The sequence below is a fragment of the Filicampus tigris genome, chromosome 3, assembly GCF_054856515.1.
Source record: "Filicampus tigris isolate MCC_2025a chromosome 3, RoL_Ftig_1.0, whole genome shotgun sequence".
NCBI classification, from domain to species: domain Eukaryota; kingdom Metazoa; phylum Chordata; class Actinopteri; order Syngnathiformes; family Syngnathidae; genus Filicampus; species Filicampus tigris.
In genome coordinates, this window is record NC_141219.1 from 23,761,184 (window position 1) to 23,778,684 (window position 17,501).

The window sequence follows — 17,501 nt, forward strand, 5'->3', positions numbered from 1 at the left end:
GTGGCATAAACTAGGTTAGATCTGACTTTCCGAAGAGGCCCATATATCTTTTGGCTGGCCTGGGCACAGACATGAAGTAGGTGGGGAAAGGCAAGTCTGGCCTTCTTTGGTTGCTGCCCGTAACCTATCTCCAGATAAGCAGAAGAAAATGGATGGATATGAGTTTATTAGTTGGTCTGTTGTTAAACTGTTAAGCCAATTATGTGCAGTAAACGTTTCCGATTCTTGGTGGACCTACATGGCATACAAAGGATCTTCAGTATATGCAAACATTGACATATCTGCAAGAAAAATGTTTTTGTCTATCCTGATTTTTAAATATCCATCTTCTATGGGGTTTGCTGTCATTTGGGTCGTAGGTCAACTGGAACCTATCCCGGCTGACTTTGGGCGAGAGGTGGTGAAGACCTTGCAGACTGCCATCCTGAATGCATGATATATTGACAACTGCTTATTCAATCACATTCACACCTATGGCCAGTTTACAGTCTTCAATTAACCCAACATGCATGTTTTTGGAAATGGGGAAGTAGCCGGGGAGAAAAACAAACAGGGAGAACATTCACACACACACATAGATTGGCCAGACAAAACCAGAAGCTCAGAGCTGTAAGGGTGCTGCCCAATTTCTAAAAATGATCAGTTACTATGAATTTAGTTATCATGCAAAAACAGGACACGCAGTGCAACCAGAACTTTTATTTTTAAATCAACCACCTGTATAGCATTTCCAAGAAAACATGTGCTAATGCAAAGTGGTTACAAAAGTAGAGCACATTCTTATGGAAATATGACAGAAAAACTAAACTCACAAAAGTTGCGAAAACGAACTGTGTAACTTTAATGCATCAATACCATGTTTTGACCAAAGTATGTTTTCTAAGATCAGTCGACGGTGGTTGGATGATTTATTGTAGATTGCATTACACGACAATTTAGCAAACAGCTCCTGCGCCAGCTCTAAATGACTTGAATTGCTGACTGAAGAGAGAAAGGGAAAATTGCTATTAAGATCTTGACTCAGAATTCCTCATCATAATACCAACAAAGTATTGACTGACTTAAGTTCCTCATGAAACTTGCCAATTCTCTCATTGCACCTACTTGACAAGCGTGCCACCCTGTTATTGTAACATTAAAATGCTGTTATGTAGTATGTGATACGCAGTAATAATGCGCTTTTAAGTAAGACCCCTGTCCATAATAGTGGCATGGTAATTAAAAAGAAATACTTTTCTACCCGTGCAATGCATCAAATTGCATCAAAACATAATCTGACATTCATCCATGGAGATGCTGGAATGTCTTGTCATACATTTGACCTTGAATGGTATCCAAAGTGCTACTCAAGTTGGTATACCTCAGTGTAAACTTTTACATGGATTCAACCAGTAACAAATACATTGTATATGCCTATCCCCTCGCAAAAAGAATGTTTATTTTTAAAATGTATGATTATTATTATTTTTACAAATACTATGACCTGGCTAATCTTTCCTGAATCTCGTTCATTGCATTTTAAAGTAGGGAATATAAACAAGGATTTATGCAGCGCATCAATATCAAATAACTGTACAAGATTTGAGAATACAGAAAAGAAGAGCAAATGGATGGAAAGTCTTTTTCGTGTTTCAAAATGGTCCTCTTCAGTTCGTGGTAGAGGTTCAGTGTTCAGAAAAGGCAAGATGGGTTGTAAAAAGTGTCCATCCTCTTCTGTTAAGCTATCGCCTTGGCTTCAGGAAGGAAAGCCTCCCAAAACTTGATGAGCTGGAATACAAATAGGATAAGAAGTCATTTAATGTGAACGATGTAAAAATAATGAATGATATATATTACCCTTTGCTGAGACTGAAGCATTGACTCCAAATATTTGATGATCTGGGTCTTCAAGTCCTTGGTTTTTTCTTTCTACAAGTACAAATTATGTGAATTTCATTACTGTGTTTCTTGAAAATTCAAAACTAATACCATTTCAATTTTGCCATTTCCGACCATTTGCACACAATAAACAAAACGAGGTACATGAAACAGACACTTACCTCAAACCTGAGAACCTCCTTGCGCACGGTCATGCCAACTCTGTCAAAATCTCTCTCGTACTGAGTAACTTTAGCCTCCCACTGCGCACACGCCAACAACAACAAAGTATGAACTGACCGAATGTGATATGGCGTGTACGGTGAGCGTTACAGCACATATGAGGAACACAATTTTGCAAAGGTGTAAGACCAATGCATGACAGTACTTGTGCATGCGCATGACTACCTCAGTGATCTCCTCCTTGGCCTGTTGCAGTTTGTCTGGCTTGTTGGCCCACAGCAGCTTGGCCTCCAACTCTCTCTTCTTCTGGAGCGCGCTCTGAGCCTCGTGCCATCGCTGCCACGCTCGCATACGCTGGTCAAAACAGCCCTGTGGACATCCAGCGAGTTGTGGACAAAAGGCAACGTGACACCTAATATCTTGCATACTGGCTTGTTTGAAGCCCAGGAACAGGTTTGAAAACTGCTAAGCACCGGTAGTCCGGTAACAACAGAGTACACGATTCAGTGGTAAAGGTTGAAAAAAAACAAAAGAAAAACCTATTTTCAATATTTCTGACTGACAAATAGTTTTGAAGCTTAAAAATTTGATTTGGACATGCTTCCTGATCCTAAGGCAAATTATTCATAGATTGCGCAATTGTCTTACCCGCACAGCACCCAGTAAACGGATGTAGTCAGCCAGCACCTCGGCAAAGATGAAGAAGTCACTGGAAGCCTGCTCCTGGTGCAGCTGCTCCATCTTGTCCTCCACCTCTGCCAGCTGGGACAGAGCCCGGGACAGAGCCGTGTTGTCTTCAGAGTTCCCCAGCATGGCCATACTTTTGGCAAATGCTGCCGTGTTTCCGCATAGCTCTGGTGTTGGCGGATGAGAACATCGTGTCATTCTCACAAGAGTTATGTGAAACATCTGGGAGCACTTTTTTCTTTCTTTAAACACTATTGACCCTTTTTATGAATTCCTGACAAGTAATGCAGATGTGGCTCACCCTTCCTGTGATTGACCAACGAGTCCACCACAGCATGGAGCTTCCTTAACTGCTGCTCCTCGTTCTCTACCTCCTGCAACTTATCCTCAAACCACTGAAAAGAAGTGAGATAAACACATCTTAGATTTTGCCAGCAGATCAAGATTTTAATTTGCAATTTGATGCAAAACATAATTTCAAGTACAATCATTTTACCGGTACTCAAAATGAATGCTCGTGCATAAGCCTAGCTGACTTTGAATGAGTGGTGGAGAATACAACTAATTGGTCACCAGCCAATCGCAGGGCACATACAGCTATCCAACCATTCATTCCAATGACTTTTTATAACACTGGGGAACCATTAGGAAAAAAACTGTTGAGTTGGCCTTTTATGCTGAAAACAAAGATTGGCAGGCTCAATACAAAATTGCAGTCGTTTTTTTTCAAGGACGTAAAGTTTTTTCTCCCCAGTTTACCAGATAAGCAAAATTCCACTTATTAGCTGTACTAAGTAAAACTTGCCATCTTATCAGCATTGGACTCATCTGAAGCAAGGTGTCAATCTGTTTTATGCAATCACAATTGACAGAGACCCAATAGATCAGTACTATCAACATCTGCAAACAGAAAGCTAGCATAAGAGGAATTAACTCATTCACTGCAAGGACATATTTATATATTTACATACACTTTTCACAGTCCAGCTACTGTATTCAATCCCAGGAATTTATTTATATTTTCCTTCAATTTTTTCCCGAATGAGTTAATTGTAAGTTCTATTTTATTTAACGTGGAAATCAACCCAAACATTTTTTTCAAGAATATGTTCCCAGCAGGCCCACTAGTTGAAACACGGCATTCTGACTAATATTGTGTTTGTGGAATATGAGTTTAACAGCAAAATACACCCGTTTTAGCCATCTCTGCCATTTTGTCACTTCTGTTGACTGAAAATGACATCACAACTGCTCAGGGCTCAAACAGAGGAGCCGTGCTTGGTCGTTACCTGAGTCGTTGTCATTTTCAGGCAACATAAGCGACAAAATGGCCGCCCCCCTGAGATGGCTATACATACTTATTACCAACCGGCATGAATTAAATACAAATGCCTCTTTGCTGTAATGTATGAATTCCCAGAGCTGGGCATTCCATCAATGTGACGGACCGGTCTGTCTATCCGTTACTGACGAACGCCCGTTTTGCTGACAGTTGACAAACTATATATTTTTTAAATAGACGGATTAAGCATAGACGGAAACCCCTTTATTTGTTCTGCCATTAGTTATTTTTCGCGGCGAGGCTTTGATGGCCACGGCGAGTGCGGGGAGGAAAATAGCGTGTTGTTGTTGTTTGGGGGACAGATATGAGTGAGGGACCAGGCTGTCAAAGCAAGCAGGCAGGCTTCTAAAGCACAGTGAGTCATTATTTTTCTGTTCAAATATCATCCGATGGGTTATGTGGCAATTGGTGTGCCACGTGCATGTGCTGTCATTTAAGATCACTTGTGATTCATAAACGTACAAACAAAATCTGCTGGTACGCACATGTCCTGAATCTGACAGTGATTTTGAATATATGCTCAAATTGTGCACAGTCTCCAAACATTCGTGCGCCTTTATTAGTAGATGAGGTCCAATGAATGCCAGCCTGTCTCTATATGCTGTGTAATTGAGTGGCGACCAGCCCTGGCTGTACTCTGCCTATTGCCTAAAGTCAGCCAGAATAGGCGCCAGCTCCCAACAATCTTGTAACAGTTGCAAAAAATGGATTGATACATGTAACAAAAAAGCACTCCTCGTTGTCTGTTACCATATAGCCAGTGTTACTGGCTACAGTGTTACAAAATATGCACTGGCCTTGTATGAAGCCATTGCTTTGAGAGGGTTTGGTCAGTTTTAATGCTGGTCCCAGATTCAACCTATTCTCATGTATTGCTAGGGGATTGGTGTGACAGACTATATACACTCACTAACCACTCCATTTTGGAAATTTACACAATCGACAGATTCAGGAAGAGCTGTATGAGAAAAAAAACACCCCCGCCTCCACCAATTCCACTAATTGAGTAATGTATTACTTTTGGACTCTAATGTTGTTCTAAAATTGCGCTTCAAGTGGTGTGTTGCTTTCACCTCAAAGTGACGCTATTCACATCTACAGGCCACATGCTCTTACAGTGTCAGATTCGTTCATCTTGATGGTCATCTTGTTGACAGCTTCTGACGCCTTATTGATCATTTTAAGGATGCCAGCTCCGCTCAGCGCTTGTGTGTTTGATGCTCTGGGTAACTGAAAAGACAAGCACACAGATTCGTCATTTTCATTTGAAGTCCATCATTGTAAAACGAAACAGGAAAACGACTACGTCATAGAATCCTCACATCTTCTTTTTCCAAGAATTCCCGTACGTCAGGATCTTGTATCAGCAAAGGGTGAGACACAACTCTCTGCAGATATCTGCAAAACAAGTTGGACATTGGTGAGAAACGGGTAAGACGACACACAACAAATACTGTGTACTATATATATATCTTCTCTTCAATAAAAGCACTGTATGAAACGTGTGTGGCCTCTTCTTGCCTCTCCAGAGCGGCTCTTCGTCTCTCCACAAATTCCACGGATGATGGATCATCCATCCCCACTTTCACTTTGGTCATTCCTGTCAAAGGGATTGTCACTCAATTCATGGTACATGGCAAATTAGTAGACACGACTTACATTTTGTTCACATGATCTGCACGGCACTAATATCTGCTCTTAATTTGATACCTTCATTATTTTTCATGTACATCTAATAACTTGAAAAACCTCACGTGTAAACGTTGTACTAGGCTGCACAATGACACACGCACAGCTACACCGCATGGAACACGTCTAGTGTTAATCGCGAAAAAATGAAGCCATATAGTTTCCAGCTAAAACTATTAAATACTGTAAGTCTACGGAGTGAGATTCTACTTTTGAGGTCAAAGATGCAACTCTGTGGATGGACTTTTGATGGCACAAAATACACTTTGGAGAACAAGTGTATAGGAGGTGCAGCGACATGGGGCTTGTTCGCGAGAAACTTTCCAAATACGTCTGTTGATTTTACTCATTTGCTAGCTTGTGCATTTAATATTAGCGTAACGCGACGGAGACAACTTGACATGTGTTAAGCCATGCCAACCAAATAAGCGAGCCACACGGAAAATAAATGAAGCTTCCTTCAAATGAGGAAGGGGGACAGAGAAGATTCATTCAAGGGGAATAAAGCACAATAAAGGAAAACTAACAGCACTGTGATGAAGCTGGATTTCAACGTCAACTAATAAAGAGAAAACATCTGTCAGGCCCACCTACAACACTTTTCTCCGGTGGCAGCGGAATGATGCATCCATGCAGTGACTGTTTGACGGACAGCTTCTCATAGAGTCCCAGGAAGTCACTGAAGCGCCTTCTCACAGAGAAGGTCCCATTTCTAAACATGGGCAAGGAGGTCTGTAGGGCCACATGAGGACACTTTAATCAAGCCATTTATTAGACAAGAAGACATGAACAAACTCATACAGGACTACAAACCCTTGTGGATACTCTGTAGGCCACATATGCATTCATGCCATCACCTGGGAGAATGGAAACAAAATGGATGCAGGGGGGGAAAAAAAAAAAAAAAAAGATTTGCTGATTCTTGCTGAAAATACAGATACAAGACAGAGAGATTTAAAAGACACTGACCGATTTTCTCGGGGTTGGTGACAGCAACATCCAAATCAAAAGTATCCTTTTCCTCATCGTCCTCCAGCTGCAATTGGGGACAGACAGCACATCAGTTTACAGCTCTCAAAATACATTTGCCATTTTAAGTATGACACTGAGGAGAGGCACCGGGAAGGCATGTCGGGAATTAATCGTGTCCACTATCCTACATGGCCAGGTCCGTACCTGTTCCAAGGAGGTGGCTGGCATGGCGGCAGGACTCAAGGAAAACGAGGAGATGGGACGTGAGCCAGACGAGCTGGACAGCTCTTTTTGCCCGGAGTTGCCAGATTTGTCTGTGCTTAGTTGGGTGTCTACGAGGAAAAAAAGGAATCTTTTTCTCTTGTCCAAAAACACAGATTTGATTCTACACTGATGTCCCGATCTGATCATGTGATCGGAAATCGGGGCCTATGACCTGATTTTCAGCTGATCTCGTACCGGGTGAAAAAGTTCACAACGCTACAAATATGCAATTATCTTGCCAAACATAACAGTAGTAGCTTTGTTTTTTGTTACACAATGTTAGTTTTTGTTTGTAGCAATGTAGTAAGTGTGACACGGACACACGCAGACATGTCTCCTCTGCTGCGCACGGCTCTTCCGCAGGTAAGAGATTGAGCGGTGGGTTTGTCTTCATAGCTTATTTGGAAAGAGATGCAAGCCGAAAGATATAAAGTACTCCTTAAATAAGTCCGCCTTGCCTGATATAAAGACGGCTCCTCGCTAAAAGGTATCATCAAAGAGTTGAAAGAGTGCAACAAGCAGGTTAGCAATTGTGACACGTACAAAGGACATATCTTCAAAAAGCATTTTCCGCACTGGTTGCATTTAACGATATCATTAACAAATTGTGTCGTTTGTAGATGAGAGAAATCACGCACGTTCCCAACAACTAAGTAGCTGCAGGAATTCTTCATTTTAGCTTGCATAAGACTATGAATAATGATGTAAATGTATTGTTTACCATTAGATAAATCAAATTTATCAAATAGAGGAATCGGTCATTCTGTGGTAATGCTTATATGGGCCAATCATCCAAATGGGTGCCATTTGCGTCCCCAGGAAATTACATGAACATACATTTTTCCGAAGCGTCATGCACATTGATATGTATTGCGTTCAAAGTTAACATTCAATTAGCTCATATGTCATGGCTATAGTGCCTGTATTTGCTACTTTTATTCTAAAACCCCACTAAAATGAACCAATATTTTGAGTTGTTCAATATGTGTATCATCAAATTTAGTACTTAAAAAAAAGAGGAAAAAATATAGAACTTGAGCAAAATCGGATGCACACGCTTTTTTTTTCTTAATGTATTGCTGAGGTATTGGATTGGGACTCTGTCAGCAGATACTTAAAACCAAAGACTCGGGACGGCAAAAAAAGCATGATCGGGACATCGGGACATCATGTCTAAGTATGGTTATGGCTAAGTATGGTTGACTAACCCGTTCATTGTGTAAAGAAGAGGAGAAAAGAAGATCTTGTCATGTACACATTAAATTTTTCTCTGCATTTGACCCATCACAGCAAACACACACTGTTAGTGACACTCACTGGAGCAGGGGGCTGCTGCTTAAGCAACCCGGGGAGCATTTTTGGGGTGTCTCGCTTAAGGACGCCTCAGCCGTGTGTCCAGGAATGGTCCTGAAATAGGGCCTCCCTGGATTAAGGTGGCGATTAACTTTTTGGCAATGGCTGTCTCGTGTGTGTGTGTGTGTGTTGCTGCCGCGATGTCAAACGCGCCCCATTTGACAATTGGTCACTGTGACGACAGACGCTGCATCCAATAGGAGAGGTGGAGGCGGAGTGATTTCAGAGTGAGAACAGCTCGAGATTTTAGCAGAGTTGTGCAGCAAACGGCATGGCCAAAATGGAGGAAAAATTTATTGATGCGGTGTCATTGTCAAGACAGTGTATGAGTATGAAAAGTACTATATATCTCCCAATACCGAGCACGATAACTCCAGTACTTTTGATATATAACATTTAATTAAACACAATGCCAAAAAATGTCAACTAAAACCTTTCTGAGGCAGATGATTTGAAGATGATTCAAACTGCCATGGTATATGCTACTGATACAAGGTATCGGTACTCGCCCATCTCTAATTGCTGTGGCCACTTCATCAGGTACACCTGCACAATCTAGCGTAAGCAACTCCATAAATGTATTCCAAATTCTGTACTTACAAAAAGGTAGTAATGCCCAATTTTTGGTTGACTTTGTAGTTCTGCACAACTGCAATGCAGCACAATGGGAGATTTTAGCTAACTGCAAGAGTGGTGCAAAATAAAAAGAACACCCCTCAAAAGATGACATATTTTTATATACACTACCAATATATTCTATTTCTAACATTGCTCAGGAATTCCAGTGCAAAAGTGGATGAATAGCCGGTTATAGAGTGCAATGTCATAAATTCATCAAATTTGAAGCAGCTGCAAGAGTGCCGTTCCAAATAAATATATGATCTCTGAAAATGTGATCTCTGCAGCTACAGTGATTACACATTACCCAGTGGGAAATACTGGAAATCGTACTTCTCCGACAGTCAAAACTGAGCATAACTATTTTTCTAAACGCCAAATACTTTAATACAGTTCTTGCATAGGAACTCGTTAGCCATGCAGGTTAACGAGGAAAAGAATGTGATAATGTATGAACAAGAAAGGGGGTTTGCGGAGAGAAGAGACATCACTTGCACCACAAGACTGGTAGACACTGGACAGTGAATATAATGAGTTTGCTAGACTGTCAAATTTAGTACTTCTCCACACCCGCATTCCAGCAAGCTCATTTCGCGTGCTGACACGCTCGTATTACTCAACAGGAATCAGACGGGTGGAGTTCATCATCATCATCATCATTTTCATTCAATTGGCTAGTGCAATTGAATGCACTCTTTGTAGCACCACAGGCTATGCTCCTTTTGAATATGCTTATTTTTCTTCATGTCTAATTATCTAAATACTTACTGGACTATAGAGTCTGCCTGTAACAAAAAATCTTAAAACCTCCAAAGTGGTGTTTTCCTTCATTCACCCACATTCCTGCTTATTCCTATTCTATAAGCACTAGTGCCTCCCAATCCAAGAAAACAACTGGGCCCTCATTTCCTATATCACAAAGTGACAATCCACTACCGTACCACCCCGGCAGACTAAGCACGCACCCACTTTCTCGAGCAGCGAGCGGAATGCCGACAAACGTATCCAGGAAGGAGGCGCTAATGACCATCGGCCGAGGCGCCGACCTTCCCGGCACGAGCTCCGCTGCTGTGAAATTTTCCACCTCCGTCCACTTGCCCCCACGTGTCCAATGCAGGCGCACTCAGAGCAGATGGAGGTTTGCTCTTTTGAATTTTTTTTAAACACACACCCACTTTCTGAGAGAAGCCAGCGGTATGCCCGACAAGCATATCCGGGAAAGAGACACTATGAGTGGCTTCCCTGGCGACAGACTATTCAGCAGCTGTTTGTCTGATCATCATTTCTCAGAGGACTCACTGCCTGGTGAACAAAAGCACAGTACAAAACCGTTATGGGCTGTGTTAAGTGCTTAGTCGCCAAACGTTCACCAAGTTTTTGTGTTTTTCTTGTCGCAAGGAAATTTTGAACATATACAAAATTCCCTTGAGGCAAGTACATGCGAATATCTGGCGACAGTTTGGCGAGTATTTGCGACCTTTAATGAACCGATGAACATTCGCTACCTTTGCAAACACTCGAAAATGTTCGAAGCTCAGTGGGATAGGGCCATTGATGTTTCTAAATTGAGATTAAAAACTAAATGTGACATGTGCTTTGCCCTCAAATTGAACTTCCTTTAGAGCGGCCTTTAGAACTTCCTTTATTCTTAAAACAGAGAATAATTAGTCAGTTTTCTTGAATTAACCGTAAAATGTTGTGATTCTGCATTTAAACATATATGACTGTATTTCCTTTAACAATGGCAAGCTCTTTATGTGTCCTGCCTCTAAGTGCTATGTTAAGAAAAAGTAACGTACTTAGATCATATAACTTCATTAGCCTTGTAACGGTCATGATTGGTGAAATACATTGACTTTAATGTCCCTTTTTTGGTCTTGTGAATCTTTTACAAGACAACAGAAAGTCTTCGGAAGCGGAGGGCTTACCGGCAAAAAGATCGTTGTCCTCGTCCGAGTGGACTCCGTTGGACTGGGCGCTGATGCGGCTGCTCGCATCGCCAGCGGGGAGCTCGCCTCCTCGCTCGGGCTGAGACACTCCACGACTCATGGATTTAGTCTGCACAAAACCACACACAAACCTGACTTAAGTCAAGCAAACAAAGACATTCTGAAACCAGCTGTCGAAACGTGGAACTGAGAAGGTTGACTCGCTGTGATGCAAAGCCAACTGAAAATAACAAAGTCAAAGTTCAAGAGTTCGAGCCCACGTATTAGTAGAAGTTCATCTGAGGCTGTCACAACTGCACATCAGTTGGTCAGCTGCAGGATGACTCGCTCCTTGCTTGGATTTGCGATTACATTTCCACAGTGTCTTCTTATTACGAATTGGTTCACAATCATCAGTCATGGCAAGCAAGCAGATAGTTTATTGTGGATACCAAGAACGAGACAAGTCAGTTCAGTCATAGAGTCTGACTTTCAGCTAGCTAAGACAGCTACGTCCAGCTATCAATGACTGGGAAACGCAGGTAATAAAGAACAAGCAAACTTACATTGCTAACGAAAATATCTTCTCCCTCGTCACTATCTCCATCTTCCAAGTTAGACAATCCCTCTCCTGGCTCGTCGTTTGCAGGGAAAGGAGGAGGATTGCGAGACGAGCCGGACGCCATTTTCCTTGCTGTGAGGGTCAATGACGTCACTGAGGAGGAATCCGAAATGAAAAGAACAAGTGGTTGGTATGATTATTTTTATTTTCGTATCTTGTTTTATGTTGTTTACCCCTTAGCGTTATGTTATTTTTGTGTGTGTGTTAAAATGTAAATTGTGTTGAATTTGTTATTGTATTTGGCATATGTTAAATAAAGATATTAAAAAAGAAACGTGGTTGGAGCGACCTCTGCTGATCATAATGACACATTACGAAAGCATAACCGTACTGCAACCATGCTTGTTGTAGTTTAGCATACATTCAACGTTCCATGCACTGGTCAAGGGTTGACCTGCATAATGGCACGGCTTGGTGGTGGCTGCCAACCTATATGGGTCACAATTATGCCTGTTGGTGGTGGTGCAGGTCCATCGGAGTGAGGATGCATTGAGATGCACCTTTATATATTTGAAAAGTGAAAATTGAGAAATGCATTATTTTTTGAGGCCGAGTACAAATACTCACTGATAGCAAATGACCACATTTCAGTATTGTAAAGGGAAACATACATGGTGTATGTATAATGAAATCAAAATGTACTGCATGAAAACATCTACTGCTATGGTTGATTTATATCAAGCTCAGGCCTAAAAGGGTACTGAAAAAATGGGCCCTTACCAGGATCATGATAAAAATAAAAATGAAATAAATGGCATGCATGGGTGACAGACAGTGTTGCCAACTCCTCAGTAAAGAAAGTAGCTAATGTCTGTCCTAAAAGTCGCTAGAAGTCGCTAAATGACGCCATCAACCAATTTGCATAATTGTACTTTTGACTGTACAGTAACTTTAGCCTGAGCCATGTTAAGCTAGAGAGCTAACGTTAGAGGTTAAGCTTGTGTCACTGTGAAATGCAAACACACACTAACTGGACGAGGTGTCTTTAAATGCAGTTATTTATTTAGAAGGATGAAAATAAAAATCACATTTATCCCTCCTGACTGTAAACCAGGGTGGAGAAAAAGAGGCGGTTCATGCTCGATTCATTTGCAGTCTGGACACGGAGGGATGAACAGCTGCTTTGAGAGCAATTGGGAGGGGCTGCTGCGAGAAGACTGGGACTGAGACTGTGAGCAATATGGTCCAGCTGCAGCCACAAATGGGTGTTCCCGTTATTTGACGGAATCGCCCCATTCTGAGATTGGGAATGCCCCCTCACCGCAAGGGCGACGTCGGTCTTGTATAATAATAATAATAATAATATCCATCCATCCATTATCTATACCACTTATCCTCATAAGGGCCGCTGTCTTCGGGCAGTAGGCGGAGGACACCCTGAATTGGTTGCCAGCCAATTGCAGGGCACACAGAGACAAACAAACATCTGCACTCACAATCACACCTAGGGGCAATTTAGAGTGTCAAATTAACCTACCAAGCATGTTTTTTGGAATGTGGGAGGAAACTGGAGTACTCGGAAAAAAAAACCACGCAGGCACGGGGAGAACATGCAAGTTCTACACAGGGAGGTCAGGGCCGGGATCGAACCCACGACCTCTGAACTGTGAGGCGGACGTGCTAACCAGTCGACCACCGGGCCGCCATAATAATAATAATAATAATAATAATAATAATAATAATAATAATAATAATAATAATAATAATAATAATAATAATAATAATAATAATAATAATAATAATAATAATAATAATGACAAAATTAACCACTGAAAATCAGACATTGCTTTTGGATTGTGGTTCAGCAGGTTATAAAAAATTAACTCATGAAACAGGCCTGGAATAAAATGAGGGCGGTTAAAGACTATGGTGACACACAAATAAGATTGCATTTTCTTTTTAAAATATTTCCCTTACTAACAGGGCTACTGTTGTATACATGATACGGTGTTGTTGTTGTTGTTGTTGTTGTTGTTGTTGTTGTTGTTGTTGTTGTTGTTGTTGTTGTTGTTGTTGTTGTTCGAAGAGTCGTTGCACAATTTGTCAAATACGCTTTTCTTTCCATTTGAATTGAGCCTTCTCATACCGTACAGTCGTTCACATTCTTTGACCTACGGTAACATCATAGGATAACATCGCTTGCCAAATGCCTTTGAGATCTCCTGTCCAATAGGTGGCGATATGCACCAAGGACATGTAACCCGCCAAAAACAAGACGAAGAAGAAGCAGCAGCAGAAAAAGAAGAAGAACTGTCCTCATCCAGTTCGATAACCAAGTCTCCCGGTGACTGGCAGCTGTCTTCAGTGAATATTTTCAACATTTTTAAACTCTCTATTTGCCATTTATATACACATTTACGTATGTACACTATTTTGGAGCATAATTACGGCACTGAGGCCTTCTAGTTTGTTTATTGTTACTCGCTACGTCACTGGAAGCTCGCTAGCTATATCATAAAACAATATCAACAAAGGTCAACTAGCGCGCCCATAAGTAGAACTCAGCTGTCAATCAAAAGTCAATCACGCAAAGCGTTTGACTTGAATGTTGTTTTGTATGTTTTCCACACCAAAGCTGTTGTCCATAAATTGAAGAGTGATGGCTTCACATGTGGGGAGAGATTTGTCTCAAAATTATTCACACATGCATCAGTGATTTTCACGTTTTTCAGATCCACAAATATATGTGATTTTCACAAATGTATTTCACTTAAATAACTAAATATTTATGTTTTTGAATTAAAAGATTTAGTTGCACCAAAATGTGGTTTTCAGATCCACAAATATATTAGTGGTTTTCAATTTTTTTTTTTTTTTTGCTGCATTTATCATGCCTTACCGTGTATTTATTCAACTCTGCCGTCGAATGTGCGTTTGTGGATGAGCAGGCACGCCCTTACAAGTACGCACGCACGCACGCACGCACGCACGCACGCACGCACACACCCCCACGCACACGCACACACCCCCACACGCACGCGCACACAATCTGATGCTATAGGCCTATATGTCATTGTTTTGATTTTTGTAGTTATTAACATTTTAATGCATTGCTGCACTTATTTCTGTACGAGTGTGAAGTGCTCGACTGTATTTGAACGCACCTCGCGTTGTCAATGTTTAATGTGACGTTCACGTTATGATCCGTTTGAACCAGCGATTACTGCTATAGTTAAATTCGACGGCCGTTAACGTGGCATAGTACACACCCAGACTCGGATATTCCGAGAGGACCGATTTACCATAACGCACGTCACGAGGCGCGCAGTCCGACAGACGGACAGAGTTGGAGAGACATACTCTTGTGTCTCCATAGGGTCAAAACATTAGGGACACCGGCACAGTCTAATGGCACCCAATGTTGTTACTTTTAGTTTAAATTGTGTCTGTGTTTGAAATGTTTAAAATGAATGAATGAATGTGATTTCTCCGTATTAAAGGAATCATTATTTTTTCTTCAATTCAAAAGAGTTCTCAGGTGCCTAAAGGAAGGTTTTTTACTTACCTTGACAACGTGGGGCTTTGTGACTACAAATAGAGCTGCTCAGTGTTGCTCACTTAGTATCTTTTTTGCAAAAATGTTGTGACATTTCAAACCCCTCTTTGTTAAAACAAATAAAGGACAAAGCAACTTTTTATGGGTAAATAAAATTAATGTAAAATCAAAAACTAAAATTAAATAAAAATACATTTACAAAAATGAAAATCGTCCCCCCTTCTGGGTTCAGACTGCAAATGCACCACTCTGTGAGCACCCATAAAGATTGATTGTAGAGGCAGCTTTTAAAGACAGAGCTGTCAAATTGTTTGATATCAATAAATGTAGTGTGTTGGGGCGTGACGTAGCCAGACAGAAAGAGCACCCCAACACACCTCAACATCGACCACTTAGCCAAAGCTTTGAGGATGCGATGTACAGGTGCAGCTTCACTGAGAGGCGTCTTGAATATGTTGCTGACCAAAACGTTGTTGCTTTTTTTTATGCTGGCGATTGCAGTGAATAAAGGTCATTAAGTAGATAAGCCATTACAGAAATGTCAATTTATTGTACATAAATAAATCAATAATATATATAATTTTATGAAATGCGCTATATAATTAAAGTTGGATTGTATAGAATACAACTGTTGAACGATACGTCAAAGACATACAAGTAATATGGTATTTGGCTTTGCAAAGTGCACAAATTGTTTTGGATTTCTCCAATGAGTAACTTTTTAAAGTAAAACTACATAGAAGTCCATCTTTGTCTTTGCACCAGTGACTCTCCTCTTAAAATTGGCTGCAAGGTGAGCAGAGGTTAGCTGCCACCGCAATTAAATAAAACTGAGTTCTTTTTTTTTTTTTTTCAAACGCTTTATGAAATTTAAATTAATCTCCAGAATGAACGCTTTAATTAGAGTCCAAAATCGTATTAATGGACAATCTGCTATTCCCCCAATTAATAATTTAACATTTTAATACAAAGGATTATTTGGGCCATGGGGAAAAAGAACAAACAAAAATGTGTCATCTGTAAACTTGACATTTTCTACTTTTGATAAAAGTTGTGTATTTTGGAAATGTAAAGTAATACTTATCAGGTAATGTAGTGTTGTAAAATGAGAAGTGTAAAGTGGCATTTTTACGAGGGCAGGTAAAGCAATGATATGAAGGGCATCAGATTGCTGCCTATTGGACTAGTTTTCATTTTTGTGTATGTTTGAAAAATATTAAACTACTCTATCTTAATATTTTCAGTTGGAGGACTTTGAGGCCGTGCTTGAGCTGTTGATTGTAAGGCGCATGAGGAGCTCATTGGATGTCAGGTGTGTGGAGAGAAAGCCACCAGCTGATTGCTCACACAGATGCATGACGTATGTGGACACATTTGCAAATGTTAAAAGTGAAACGATACCACCCTATTTTACTCATAATATGACTTGAATCTTAAAAGAGACAATTTAAAACTTTTATGTACAGAAGAGTGTTACTTACTGCTTTTATTTTCTGCCTGAGCAGATGGATGGAGGAGGCTTCGTGCTCAAAGGTGCAGCCGACGGAATTGTGGGACATGCGGAAGGCAAGGGAAGGAAAGGAAAGGAAAGGGAAGGCCAAGCTGCATTTGGACCCGAGTGAGTACTGAGCAGTGTCGTGTGCTTGACGAGCTGATGTGTGATGTCACATTGCACCACAAGGTGGACGTGAGTGCACTCAACTTCAACTCCTGCTTCATGCACTGCACGACACCATCGTCAGACACTTCTGGGCATGTTTTTGAATGACAATGATGTGGGCCAAGTTAGTTAAAAGATAATGTCATTCAAAAACATGTCCATCAGTGTGTGATGATGGTGTTGTGCTGTACACTTAGTTTGTGTCCCAGTGCGCTCACGTCCCCCTTTGGTGCCATCGCCTAAGTGTGTGCGCGTCATTTGAAGTAAGTGACATCACACATGAGCTCGTCAAGCAGGCAACACTTAAGCTGCTTCCATCGTCAATGTCTGTGTGTGCAACTTGTTAGCTCACATAAACGTTGATTGGCGAAATACTTTCAAATTGTCATGTTAGCTTCTCTGTCCAATAAATTGTTCAACTTGAATTGGAGTCTTTGTGTTTTATTGGTAAATCTGCCCTCATTTGAAGCCGTTCATGCGTGTCGGTCGCTGCAGTGGAAAACTATTCCAAAGGCCACTTGAGGTGAGAGTTGCACGTCAGTCACTACTACTGTGGACACAAGTGTCACATTACTACTCCTGTTTGTCTCCTCATGACTCAAAACTCGAGCAATCTTTAAATTCATCGAGCTTTGGGTCATGTGAGATTTAGGGGACTAGTAGAAGACTCATGTAGTGACTGAAGTGCAACTTTGAACTGACGACTCAAAAATGCCTTCAAAAAAACCTGCTGCTAGGACTGCATTGAAGCAAGCTGTTACCAGCCCCAATACTTTCTGCAGACACCTGCATGGTGGTATCATCTGCATAGATTGTTGTAGCTGCATTTT

The 17,501-nt window shown here is 41.0% G+C and overlaps 1 protein-coding gene and 1 long non-coding RNA gene across 3 annotated transcripts; one reads left to right on the top strand and one right to left on the bottom strand.

The window, feature by feature from the left end:
• Positions 1 to 684: 684 nt before the first annotated feature.
• LOC147150359 (sorting nexin-1-like) lies at positions 685 to 16,637 on the bottom strand. Of its 2 annotated transcripts, XM_086026225.1 has the most exons (16): positions 16,493 to 16,637; positions 11,460 to 11,608; positions 10,894 to 11,023; positions 6,935 to 7,062; positions 6,728 to 6,794; positions 6,572 to 6,615; positions 6,349 to 6,490; positions 5,591 to 5,669; positions 5,392 to 5,467; positions 5,186 to 5,299; positions 3,029 to 3,122; positions 2,689 to 2,894; positions 2,266 to 2,409; positions 2,040 to 2,120; positions 1,837 to 1,908; positions 685 to 1,767 (listed from the first exon to the last, which is right to left on the bottom strand). In XM_086026225.1, coding segments are annotated over exons 1-16 (1,578 nt in total). In that variant the 5' UTR covers positions 16,494 to 16,637; the 3' UTR covers positions 685 to 1,716. The 2 variants fall into 2 exon arrangements, with proteins under 2 accessions (XP_085882351.1, XP_085882352.1); XM_086026226.1 differs by lacking the exon at positions 16,493 to 16,637.
• On the top strand, positions 13,698 to 17,096 carry LOC147150360 (uncharacterized). The gene is made up of 3 exons (XR_015086238.1): positions 13,698 to 13,819; positions 16,256 to 16,323; positions 16,517 to 17,096. It is a non-coding gene; the product is annotated as an uncharacterized LOC147150360 (long non-coding RNA).
• Positions 17,097 to 17,501: the final 405 nt, after the last annotated feature.

Excerpts from the sequence above, each read along its gene's own strand:
- LOC147150359 (XM_086026225.1), bottom strand. Across the intron at positions 7,063-10,893 it reads GGACAACGATCTTTTTGCCG|ACACCCAACTAAGCACAGAC; the intron begins GTAAGCCCTCCG and ends TTTTCCTCGTAG. Across the intron at positions 2,895-3,028 it reads GTTGGTCAATCACAGGAAGG|AGCTATGCGGAAACACGGCA; the intron begins GTGAGCCACATC and ends CGCCAACACCAG.